This window comes from Melopsittacus undulatus, chromosome Z, assembly GCF_012275295.1.
Source record: "Melopsittacus undulatus isolate bMelUnd1 chromosome Z, bMelUnd1.mat.Z, whole genome shotgun sequence".
Classification (NCBI taxonomy): domain Eukaryota; kingdom Metazoa; phylum Chordata; class Aves; order Psittaciformes; family Psittaculidae; genus Melopsittacus; species Melopsittacus undulatus.
The window spans coordinates 56,682,583-56,696,216 of NC_047557.1; the positions used below are offsets into that span (position 1 = coordinate 56,682,583).

The 13,634-nt window shown below is 39.0% G+C and overlaps 1 protein-coding gene across 1 annotated transcript in view; it reads left to right on the top strand.

The window, feature by feature from the left end:
• Nucleotides 1-13,634, top strand: part of LOC101876916 (atrial natriuretic peptide receptor 2-like) — a 42,681-nt gene that overhangs the window by 19,007 nt on the left and 10,040 nt on the right. Inside the window, 6 exon segments of the mRNA XM_013130505.1 lie at nt 4,106-4,178; nt 6,076-6,223; nt 7,606-7,692; nt 7,938-8,081; nt 8,861-8,982; nt 10,638-10,779. Coding sequence (XP_012985959.1) covers nt 4,106-4,178; nt 6,076-6,223; nt 7,606-7,692; nt 7,938-8,081; nt 8,861-8,982; nt 10,638-10,779 — 716 coding nt within the window.

Below are 13,634 nucleotides of genomic sequence, written 5' to 3' on the forward strand. Positions count from 1 at the left end.
TCCCATGTTCAGCTCTGGGCCCTTCACTACAGGAGAGGCATTGAGGTGCTGGTGCAGGTTCAGAAAGGGGCAACAAAGCTGGTGAAGGGCCTGGAGTGCAAGTCTGACGAGGAGCAGCTGAGGGACCATGGGATATAGCCCTAGAGGGCAAGGGGGCCCAAGACTCTTGGTTAATATTCAAGGATCACCTGCTACAAGCTCAGGAGTGTTGCATCCCGACCAGAAGGAAGTGCAGCAGGAGGGCCAGGAGACCTCCTTGGATGGATAAGGAGCTGCTGAGAAAAATTCACAGGAAAAAAAGAGGCTTATAAAAGGTGGAAGCAAAGACAGGTGGCCTGGGATGAATACAGGGATGTTGTCAGGGTAGTTAGGGAGCAAGTTAGGAAAGCTAAGGCCCAATTGGAGCTAAACTTGGCAAGGGATGTTAAAGATAATAGGAAGGGATTCTAGTGGCTAAAAAACAGACTAAGGACAATGTAGGCCCCCTCCGGAAACTTTCAGGAGAACTGGCTACACAGGACTTGGAGAAGGCTGAGGTTCTGAATGGCTTCCTTGCCTCAGCCTTCACTGGCAAAGGCTCTGACCACAGCACCCGAATCTTAGAAGGTGGATGCAGGGACTGTGAAAGCCTAGACCTTGGGCCCACTGTACATGAGGATCCGGTTCGAGACCATCTTAAGAACCTGAATGTACACAAGTCCATGGGACCTGATGAAATCCATCCGTGGGTCCTGAAGGAGCTGGCGAATGAAGTTGCAAAGCCATGACCATCATATCTGAAAAATCATGGCAGACAGGTGAAGTTCCTGACAACTGGGAAAAGGGAAATTTAACCCCCATTTTCAAGAAGGGGAAAATGGATGACTCAGGGAAATACAGACCAGTCAGTCTCACCTCTGTGCCTGGCAAAATCTGGGAGCAGATTCTTTTGGAAGGCATGCTAAGGCACATGAAAAAGAGAAATGTGCTTGGTGACAGCCAGCATGGCTTTACTAGGGGAAAATCCTGCCTGACCAATTTGGTGACCTTCTATGACGGGGCTATGGAAGTGATGGACAGGGGTGGAGCAGTTGACGTAATCTACCTGGACTTGTGCAAAGTGTTTGACACTGTCCCACATGACATCCTTTTCTCTAAATTGGAGTGTCATCAATTTGATGGGTGGACCACTCGGTGGATAAAGAACTGGCTGGATGATTGCACACAAACAGTTGTGGTCAACGGTTCAATGTCCAGCTGGAGACCAGTAACAAGTGGTGTCCCTCAGGGATCGGTGTTGGGACCAGTCTTGTTTAATATCTTTGTCGCTGACATGGACAATGGACTTGAGTGTGCCCTCAGGAAGTTTGCCAATGACACCAAGCTGTGGGGTTCGGTTGATATGCTAGAGGGAAGGCATGCCATTCAGAGGGACCTTGACACACTTGTGAGGGGGGCTGATGCCAACCTCATGAAGTTTAACCATGCCAAGCGCAAGGTCCTACAGCTGGGTGGGAGCAATCCCAGGCACAGCTACAGGTTGGGCGAAAAGGAAATTTATGGTAGTCCTACGAAGAAGGACTTGAGGGTGTCGGTCAATGAGAAAATGAGCATGAGCCGGCTTCAGTGTGTGCTCACAGCCCAGAAAGCCAACAGTATCCCGGGCTGCATCAAAAGGAGCGTGACCAGCAGGTCAAAGGAGGTGATCCTGCCCCTCTACTCTGCTCTTGTTGAGACCTCACTTGGAGTACTGTGTGCAGTTCTGGTGTCCTCAACATTAAAAGGACATGGAACTGCTTGAAAGAGTCCAGAGGAGGGCCACGAGGATGATCAGGGGACTGGGGCACCTCCCATATGAAGACAGGCTGAGAAAGTTGGGGCTGTTCAGCCTGGAGAAGAGAAGGCTGCTTGGAGACCTCATAGCAGCCTTCCAGTATCTGAAGGTGGCCTACAGGGATGCTGGGGAGGGACTATTCATTAGGGACTGTAGTGATAGAACAAGGGGTAATGGGTTGAAACTTAAACAGCAGAGGTTTAGACTTGATATAAGGAATAAATTCTTTACTGTGAGGGTGGTGAGGTACTGGAATGGATTGCCCAGGGAGGTTGTGAATGCTCCATCCCTGGCAGTGTTCAAGACCAGGTTGGATGAAGCCTTGGGTGATATGGTTTAGTGTGAGGTGTCCCTGCCCATGGCAGGGGGGTTGGAACTAGATGATCTTAAGGTCCTTTCCAATCCTAACTATTCTATGATTCTATGACCTGGGGTTGTTTAGTCTGGAGAAGGCTCAGGGAGGACCTTATGTCTCTCTACATCCACCTGAAAGGAAGTTGTAGTGATGTGGCAGTCAGTTTCTTCTCCCAAGTAACAAGTGATAGGACAAGAGAAAGCAGCCTTAAGCTGTGCCAGGGAAGGTTTAGACTGGATATTGAAATTAGGAAAAATTGCTTCACAGAGAGGGTGCTCAGGCATTGGAACAGGCTTCCCAGAAGAATGGTAGAATCAGTGTCCTTGGAAGTGTTCAAAAAACATGTAGATGAAGCCCTCAGTGATATAGTTTAGTGGAGGTCTTGACAGTCCTGGGGTAATGGTTGGACTTGGTGATCTTAAAGGTCTTTTACAACCTAGTCGATTCTACAGTTCTCTAAGTCTGATGGCCCACTGAGTAAGGAGATCTAAATCACAATTAGGTATTTTTTCTATTCTGTGCCTCTCTGTGTGGCTCTGTAAGTCAGACACAGAACTATTGAAAACTGGTTTAATAAATTTTTAACCCACAGGACAGTTGTGACAATGTGTTTATAGCATTTCTCCTGTAAACTGTGCAATCTACTAGAAATTGGACAGATGTGAAGCTCAGACACTTTTAATCAACTGTCATTTTAGAAAAAGCAATAGTTTCTTGGGCTTTCGTAGGTTTATCTAATGGTCTTGTAGGAAAAATTACCTATTATTTCTGCTATTTTTCCAGATTTTTTTTCTGCTTGCATTTCTATATACTTACTCCTGTTAACTTCTGTAGTAGCTTTTTTTTTATGCTTTATTTAGATGATAAGTAAACAAGAGAGGAAAGATCCTTTCATCTAGTTGAGTAATTAATGTAAAAGAAAAGATAATTCTGGAAAGCTGATGCCTTCTTTAATCATACAAGTAGAGGAGAGGATTTATTGATATCAGTGTCTGTAGCAAGCCTAATGGTCACTTCTAGCTAATGTCTTTGTTCAGTCATACCTTTGCAAGATAAAATGTAGATATCATTCTTAGAAACTTTTGAAATTGACGGGAAGACTTGATTTGATTCAGTGAACTCTATATTTGTCATAAATTTCCACCAAAATATTGACACAATCTCCACACCATGTTCCTTGCAAATTATCTGGGCTTTTGTTACCTGTTCCAATGAATACCCTTGTATTAATTTCCACACTATAGAAAGTGGTATAATGATGGTAAAATGCTGCTGTGGTCTGACATTTTGGCATTGACTGCAGCAATAACAATTGAATAATGTAATCTGCTGCTCCTCTTTGAAAGCTTGTGTTTACACTTTCTGTGTCAGTTTTGCATGTCAACTCTACAGAAGATCTACTATTATACTAATAACTTCTTTGCAAAGTACCCACAGATTTCCTGCCTAATACTCTTTATGCTAGAGTACCTGACATAGTATGACCTCATTTGTGGATAGGGGACTAATTCTGTTGCAGGACAAAAGTTGTACTGCTCCTTAACTTGGGGCTGGGAGGTCATGTGTTCTTGTCATGCACTTACATAACAGAATATTTCCATGCCATGAGGCAATGTAAATCTCTCATCTGATGTCCAGGCTGAGATGCAAATTCTTAAGAAATATTGACAATAAGGGAGAGTTCTTAACCAATGCAAAATATGACAAGTAGTTAGATTCTAGAATACAGACTGTACAGTTTTTGAGTTATTTATTAGATACTCTTCTAAGCTTGTTCTTGTTTCTAATATTACTCCTAAAATATATGTTGGATGCTTAAACATCAGAATTTGTTTGCATACTTATAAACTTTCATAGGTAATAAAAAATATTCACTGGTTTAATTCCTTCAAAGACAGTAGAACTACACCAGGAATTAACTTGATTTATTTTTGTAGTGGTTTCAATATCAGAAACAAAAGATGTTTTGGGATGAAAGCTGGATTATAGACTTCACCTGCATCAAACAAGGTTAGTAACTTGTTGCTTGATACTATGATCAGTTTACTTAATAATTTTGAGAAATTATCTGAATCACAATTACATGTTTAAGGGGACTTACGAAAGTGAACCGATTTGTGAAAAACATATCCAAAGTTTCATTCCTGTAACTTCTGTGGACTGATCACTGGGGTTTTGTTTATTGAAACTTTAAATGTCAAAGTAATTTGAAATAGTTTCCTTCTTTTTATGGTGATTTGTTAATTAAAACAGAGAAGCCTATCCCAAAAAGATAACTTCTGAGCTTGGAAAAAATAAATTACTGTTGCTTCACAGTATGTATCATTCTGTACAATTGCTCTCACTAAGTTCCTCTGGATTTGCACAAATATAATGAAATCTTAATTTCTCTTACTGTCTGCTATCTGTGACAGACTTGCTGCAAAAAGTAATTAATTGTGGCCAGAGTTGTTTTTTATTTTACAGCTGGATGTAAAATACGATTTAACTGGTTCTAACTGAACATGTTAAGAATAAATCAGATGTTATAATGTGTTTTAATGTACTACACTTAAAATAGGTATAGATTATTTACTTTGTTGTTCATTGTTCTGGCCTTTGTAAGAAAAACAATGCTTAGACCCTCAAAGAGGGTAAATAAAAAATAGAAATCTGTTGATGTTGATGGATCTGTGCTGATGTACGCTTTCTCATTTTCTGTCTCTGTGTGGAATTGCTAGAAATATGTCTCTTTTATCTGTCTTATATCCCTGTGTTGGTAGTAGAAGTGTCAAGGTATACTTGTGTTGACATATAGTAGAGATACTTTCACCCTTGGACTTGAACATTATTTTCTGTGTAGTTTTGATATGATACCCTTATTACTGTAAAGAACAGATGTTGGCTAGGTATCAGGACTAGGGGTGCTAATTAACTGTAGTGAGTAATGAGGAATGATAATGAGATCTGGAAATAGACAGTATGTCTTCTCTGGACAGAGCTGTTCAGAGATATCCATAGTAGCCTGATAAAGTTATGTAAATGGAAGCACATGAGCAGTGCTGTTCCCAGGGTATTTAGCCTGTACCATGAAAACCTAGCTTTATTATTTTCAAGATAGCTCCTTTTTTTGGCACATTTCACCACACACATACACATGTATATACATATATATACACGCACACTTATTATCAAATAAGGGGTGTCTAATATGTTTCTGGGTGGAATTCCATACAGTGGCTCCAAATGTCAATGCAATTTGGAACTCCATATGGATAATACTATTGTGTGGGAACATGGCAATTCTGAGCTTCCTCAGCCACGCTTTATCGGATGCTGATACCAGGGAGAGTTAAGAGGTTTCAGCAATATAGAGAATAATTGGCTAAATCTGGATTTCAACTGGAGATGGTGAAATGCTATGTAATTAATTAAATTTTGTTTTAAATCCACTTTTCTTTACCTTAAGATGGTCAACAGAGATTAAAAACATATATTGAGATCACTGACCTTTTTCATCTGACTGTATTGTTGCTCCTCTCTGGCTTCCCTCTGGTGTTAGAATCACTTCCCACATCCCTGTACTTTACAGTCTTTTAGAAGCTCCAAATAGACTTGTTAAAGTATAGCACAAGGCTTGCTCTGCTTCCCTGGGTTTTGTCCTTGGCCTCAAAGTAGTAACAAAGGCTAGTCATCCAAAGAGCAGAGAAACAAAACTTGCATCAAATCCTGAGTATTAATGGGAAAGTTCTGTGGCAATGAATCACCTCTGAAACTTTTTACTTTTTGACTTTCTGTCTTAATGTAAACAAGACCAGCCAAAATGCAAATATTTGCAGAATTCCTTATATTTGTCTGCCTCTGGAGTCTCTGCCTTGCTAATAACATGCATCTTTGGGTGCTTTTTCTCATCCCACATCCCATTTAGATCGCATAGTACAGACACCAATGGGAAGCATCGTGAGTGCTCCCCCAGTACCCAGTGCCTCGAATGCTAGCTGTATCACAGCTCTGAGCTCCTGCACAGCTGCTGCTAACGTGTCCAGGAAACAGTACTTCACCCAGACTGGGAGATAGTAAGTCAATATATTACTTCAATTACAACCTATTATACCATAGTTTAACCTTTCTTTCTGTTTTTTGCCACTTTACTGTTGACAGAGTAAAAGCTTGCATTTCTCTTGTTAGGTAAAATTCTGTAAGTTAATACCATCATCTGACTTCTAGACCATACACTGGCTGTGGAATATCTTACATGCTAAGCTTCTGTTTTGGTTGTCATGTCTCTATTTTTATGCAGCCCTTTTCCTAAAATGTGGGCAGAGCACAGCTAGGTTCTTTGCACTAAAAAGTGGCACCCTATACAGTAGCATATTAAAAATCTTGTCCTTAAACCAGCTAATATGACTGAGAATACTGAGCATTTCACCTCTGGATCACACTATTTGCACATCATAATACTATATGGCAAGCAGTATAGCCATATTCCACTATCCAGAAAGCAATTTTCCACATAAAAATAATACAATTAGGGGGTAAGGACAGAACATGTGCAAAGATGAAAGTAATATCTACCATTTGTATACACAGGGCAGGATCTGTGCTTTGCACGGTAGAGGAGCTTACTTAGAATTACCAGCTTAGGGGAGCAGCTGCCTTTTCAGCATAGATCATTATTCTGGAAAATTACAGGCACTTCGTTGATGAGACACTCTGTCCAGCATAGATGCTTGTGGATAGTGAGCATTTTTGCTGTTTCTTTCTGAATTATGACATTTTCGTCATCATCATCATCATCATGATCATCTTCCTTGGATGAGTCAAAGTCAATCACATTCATTAAGGGTGAAAGATGTAAGAATGGTGCATTCATTCTCATCAATGAAAGACCTACATCTGCTACACCAGACCCCCTCTACTATTTGTATGGTGGGTACCACTGAAATTCCTGCATGTATCTCCACTTGATTCCTATATTATTCCAAGGAAATTTGCTTTGCTGCCTATCAAACTTAGCTGCTTCATCACTGAGAATGCTACATCTGATGAGAACAAAAGGATGTTAAATATCAATGATGGGTCTTCAAAACAGTAGACAGAAGCAACAGATAGAAGGAATTTCACTGCATATTTTTCACTATCTCTGACATTTTCTTTTGCTGCTACACCATCATCAAACTGCCTCAACTGACTGTAACAGTCTTACATTCTAAATGTCATCCACAGATCAAGAATGCTTGAGTATAGTATCTAATGTTTCCCTTACCATAGAAAGAGTACCCTGTCACCTGTCATACACTCAGATTTACACCCATATATGCACATGCTTAAATTCTGTGCCTCATCTCTAGAGATATGAAGCTGCCCACTATAGAAGAAATATCCAGTCCATTTTCATAGTTTATTAGGTTATGAAGTTGGCCTAAAACTCTGTGAACAGCATTTCACTCTGTTTCAGTGATGGCAGAAGAGTGGCCATAAAAAAAATAACGAAGAAGGCATTCACGCTGTCCAAATCCATACGTAAAGAAGTAAAGCAAGTGAGGTAAGAAGTGAAACCTGAGAATTTTATGTTGTTCCCTTTTATGCTGGTTCTTTAAGGATTGCAATCTGTCCAAATGTGACTGTTAATTCATATTCCTCTTTTTTTAAACTTTGTTTTGACACCTGTTTTATTTTTGTCTCTACCTTGTGAGACAAGGCACCTGGTTTTCCAGTTACCCTACAAAAAGCAGGAGGTGTATCCATGAACATTTGCAGGTGTGCTGTGATTTCTGTTGATTTTTACAGGGAACTTGACCATCCTAATCTCTGCAAATTCATTGGAGGTTGTGTAGAAGTGCCAAATGTTGCCATTGTGACAGAGTACTGCCCCAAAGGCAGCTTGAGTGATGTTCTGCTCAATGAAGATGTTCCTTTGAACTGGGGTTTCAGGTACAAAAAGACTTCTGAAAAGCTACATGAAACAAATTGTGCTATGTGTAGTTTAGGACAAGATGTTTATTTTAGATAAAGTCTTTGGATAGATGGGCCTACACTCTAACATGGAGAGAATGAAGAAGTAAGAAAGAAATCTAATTTAAATATGCATCTCAACTTGTCTTCTGGATTTTTGAGCAATAATAACTTTAGTGATGGACATGCTAAGCCAATGACTTTTCAACTGAGGCCAGTTATACTGCAAAACTGCTTTTAAACCTTTTATCTCATGTAGCTTCATTTTGTTCTGAACTATCTTTGGCATTCCCATTTAATTAAAAATCAAGACAGAAAATGAGCTCATATTGTCAATGGACCTTCCACAAAGACAATGACATTTTGAGAACAATCTTTGTGCACTCTTTCTACTTCTGCCTTATGGTTGCCTTCAGTAAAGAAAGAGATTTTAAGGGAGGAAACCCTCCAAATAATGTAAGAAACATAATAAAAATTGTTTTTCTTGTAAATATTTGGACTCACTCTCAAGGATACAAAGTTAGTGGGAATTTTTAGAAGAAACTATCTTAAAAGAGATTAAAGTTCTGTTGACCCAGACAACTGAGTGGGAGTTAAGGGCTTTCAACAGCCCACTGTGTTTTCATAAAATGAGCATGGGGACACAAACTGAAAGCTATTTCAGTCACAGAGAGGCTTCCTGACAACTTCAATAGGCTTTAGAGCCATTTAAGTGAAGGCTCATTGGAAATACTAGCTCACTGATTTTTGTCTTTCAGGTTTTCTTTTGCTACTGATATTGCACAAGGAATGGCTTATCTTCACCATCATAAAATGTATCATGGACGGCTGAAGTCTAGTAACTGTGTTATAGATGACAGATGGGTTTGTAAAATAACAGGTAAAAAGAAGAAACAAAATTTTGAAACTTTCCAGCTAACCCACTAATGTGTATCTATTTCACACTCAGTCCTCCTCCCAACCACTTCCATGTTGACATTTCGTGTAGAAATGCTGACTATGCCAGACTTTACTATAACTCATCTTGAAGAAGGTTCATGTTATGTTACCATGTCAAATCATTTATCATATGTCACTGATGCACACAGCAGATCCCAGAAATTATGGAGTCCATCAACATCAGTCTGACCAGAAATTCTGTCTCATAATCAGTTTTGATACAGGGAGAAAACCTGAGTCATGGACAGTGCTGTGAACACATGTAATAATGCTTACTGATTGATAAACACAAGACAGTCTCATGAAGAAAGCAGAATCAACTCAGACCTTTTCAGTCCTATGCACAAAACTGAATTGTATTCTCCCAGCAAGAACTAAGATCTGGTCTTCTCCTGGTAGGGGAAGATAGTTTGTGGGGACATAAAAAACAGGGGAGAGTCTAGTTCAGTTTGCAGCTGCCAAAGGGAATGAAAGCAGTGATCACCTCTTCTACTTCTTTCCCAAAGTAGTTATCACACTGTCTAACCCACAGTCGTATCAAAACCAGCAGCAACAGATTTGTCTTTCAGTGGTTCATCCTATGGTTCATGTCTCCTTCACAGGGTCATGCCTGCTTCTCCAACTCATTTAGTATCCTGCTGCCTTCAGAACTGGTTACTTTGCTTGAAGCCTTTTCTGGAGAAAAGCATAAAGAATTGAGATAGATGGATTGTACCAACTGCACCACAGTAGCAGAGCTCTTCTGAATTAAGTGGGATCTCTGAAATTGTTCAGAATTTAACTGGTGGCACTGCAGAGATTTCAAATATTCATGGTTTATCTGGATGCAATAATGCTAAAGAGAGCTCACAAATAACCGATGTGGGAGCTATTTGGAAACCTGCAATAATGTCCAACATAAAGAATGAAGTTGTAGGACCATATTAGTTACAGGTCATTCCAGACAAACCCAGACATCTGCATTGTGGCTTCACATCCACTCAGCAGAGTGCTGTTTACATCAGAAAGAAAACTGGAGTCAGTTGGCTTTTTCTCCTCTTCAGTGCTGAGTCACATGCTGGGAATCTTCTATGTTATATTAAAAGTATACCTGCAAAGGTGTTTCACATTTATGCTGCTTTTGTTTTGAAGCTAGTGGTGCGTAAGTAAAGCCCACCATCTGATTGTCAGTAGTTCTAGTCTGTCTAAATTGTAATTACTCTAACAACCTGCCATCACAGATAAGGGGATGAGTAGGAGAGAAACCTACATTTGCAAGCTAACTCTTAAACTGAAATGAGCTTGTTTTCTGAATATAATTTTATAAAATCATAAAATAATTCTGATTCAGAGGAGCAAATTCTGATTGGAAGGAGCCAACTACAGTTCAACTTGCCTGCTGTCATGTAGTCTAACCCACATATTTACTTTCCAGATCCTGTATTTGCAATTGCATTAAGGGGATGAGACCACCAGACACATACTTTTTAGACTAAGATGTGTATTTCAAATAAGGGAAATGGATTCCTTTAGACTAGTTCTGTTATTGCCTACTAATGCATGTGTTTCAGAGAAGTACCCACTGAATAGTTTGCTTCCTGTTTTCTTCCATGTTAGATTATGGTTTGCTGTCATACAGAAAAGAAGATTCTCTGGAGAGGTCAAGCTCATACCAGCAGCATTTGATACAGATTTACACAGCTCCTGAAATCCACTCCCTTTCAGACTATGAACCCAATTCTATGACAGATGTTTACAGGTAGTTAATTTTTGCTCTTTCTCACAATTAATAATCTAACCTCAAATTGAGTATCCTTTAATCACAGGCTCAGTGTAATTCTGTGGTCACCCTTGCAAATGCTTGGTTGTACATTTAAAATTATTGATCTTGGAATACAGAACAGAGAAGAGATCACAGGATCTTTGCTTTCAAGGCAGTTAACCAAATACTGAACTCACCGACATCATATAAATGTAGAGTTGGCTTCATGATTTATAAGGAGTTACTCTGGACTGGTAGATTACAAAGGAATAAAAATCTGCTGTTGTCTAGTAAACTATTTTTGTTGCCATTTCTTATAAAAAAACAGATTGTTTGCAATAATGGCAATACTTTAAAAGTTAATAGCATCAATTTTCTAGGATGTCATAATGCACATACACATCCTATAATTCTATAATTACTGTCAATACGTTATTTTACTGCATAGACATAGTGACAATGCTTGGTTTGCAGTGAAAAAAAAGAGGTAGGAAAAAGGAAATAGATACACTAGTGAATAACTTCATTCCTTTTTTTTTGAAAACCTTTGTAGGAGATCACTTTGCAATGTCTTATTTGGCTATCAGATTTAGCCTTGATAGCGATGGATAGTTTCTACCCAAACACTTTTCAGTTAAACAGGATTACAACTGAATTTTCAGAGAATAATAATCTGATGACAAAGTCATTGAACTAGGTTTAAAAAACCCCAAATCTATACTTATTAGTTCTCACGTGATTTTTCTGTGTAAGTAGGAAAAACACTGTGTTCTTGGCACATTCTATTTCATAACAATTATACTTCCTGTCTGCTTATTTCCAGTACTTTGCTAAAAGTATTTGACAGGGGGAAATGCAGAATGGTACTACAGGATATTTCTGGCTCTTTTTTTTTTTACTTTTTGTTGCTACATTCCCAGACCAGCAGAAGTTTTCTATTTCCTGGCGACTTTGGTAGCTAGCAGAATTTAAAGAACTGGAATTCAGTTAGAGACTGAAATGCTGATACAGCGACACAGCTAAGCATAATGAGGCATGATAATTAGCACTGTTTATCAACAGCATTTACCAAAGCTATTATTGCTTTTTAGCAAAAAAATCTGAGTTTTACCCTGGTTTGCCCCAGGCCACAACAAATTCTTACTGTCTTAAGTGATTGTTATGGAGATTTCATAGAAGAACTAGTAGCAGAAACAGATGACGTTTAAGTCTTCCCCTTTTTTCAATTAGGAGTCATTAAAAATTATACAAAGACATAATTTTATAAATAAGTTTTACTGGATTAATACATATTATTCCCTTGTAAAAAAATGTATGCTTATGCAATGTGCTTGAACATCATTAATTGTAGTCCATTCTGTAAGGTTATGTAAGCAATAATTTGAAGTTTCAAGAGTATTTATATCTATAGGCTTGAACATGCCCTTAGAATTGTCTTCAAAATAGCTCAGATAACAGCTGTTTGTCACTGTGTTGATATTTCTGACCTGTCATTTGTCCTGTGTCAGTCTCTACTTTTCCAACATTCACTGGTCTTAGGAAGCATTGTGCTCCAAGTAAGCAGTAATTTTAGGATTGCCTTATAAATTGCAGTTTATTGTTGCCCCACAACCAGCACACATTCCAGAAAATGTTTCCTCAGTGCTTGTCTGATTTATACATGGCCCCTGTTCAGGTTAGATATCATTACTTGACTCTGCAGTCAACCTGGCCTCCTGAAGCTATTTTTTGCCAAAGCACTCCCCTTAAAATAGTGCTAAGAGCTGGTCGCTCATATCATGGATGACTACAATGACCTTTTAACAGACTCAGTGAATGCTTGCTAAATCCATCTTGCTCTCAGTCTCATGTCTGCAAAATCCAGGTCTTCTTTTGTTATACTGCAGTTAATCTTTTCTTGGTGAAAAAGAGAAGAAATGGTAAGAAATTGAAACAGAAAAGAGAGAAGAGCAACATACAGTCAGGGAAGAAAGGAAGAGATGTGCCGTGTAGCATTAAAAAGATTGTCTTCTTAACTGAGCTATTTTTCAGAACCTGCATTCTAACACAGTTGAGGTTTGATGATGTGAGCATGTGTTAAGCCTTCTTGATATGCGTATATGAGCTTACGAGCCAGGGAGCAGTGTCCTAGTCTTGGAATCCTCAGTTTTTATCTGTGTTCATTAATATTCCAGAAGGTATGGCCCAAATGAAAAATGAGTAGCAACTGCAGGAGTGTCACTTGTGATTTTGTGTGCTTTTACAGATGAATCACTTGTTTTTAAAGTTCCTCAGGGAATGTGTTGGTCAGATAGGAAAGTTAAAATGGAAATGAGAACAAGAGCATGAAAGCAGCTCCTCTTTGAGCTGAAGAAGCTGTTTCCAGTCACAGTTTCTCCTAGATTGGCTCCTCCTGAGTTGCAATTGTTATGTGAATTTCACTATCCACTATGTTAGGACTTTTTTCAGCTAAAGCTGAACAAAATCAATACTGCTTTTATCAGAGTTACCATCATGTAAGTACTCTCCTTGAAAATCTGTTTCAGTTTTGCTGGCTCACCAGGATTGCTATTCCTTTCTACTACCGAATAACCCCCAAATTAAAACATTAATTTAATCAGATTAATTTCTACAGTATTCAGTGTATTCTATATGCATTATTTTATTTGCCAGTGGTGGTCCACAATTGGACTGAAAGATAAATAGACATACCCCCTTATATAGGCAGAATTCTTTACCAAACAGAGCAACTCTTAGCAATAGAGCAGGTTGCTGAGAGTTAATTATTACATAGTTTAAATACACAAAGAGCCAAGAGCATCTTTATCAGGAGTGCTGGCTAGAGGAGGTGCTGGCTTCTTAGAAATCACTGT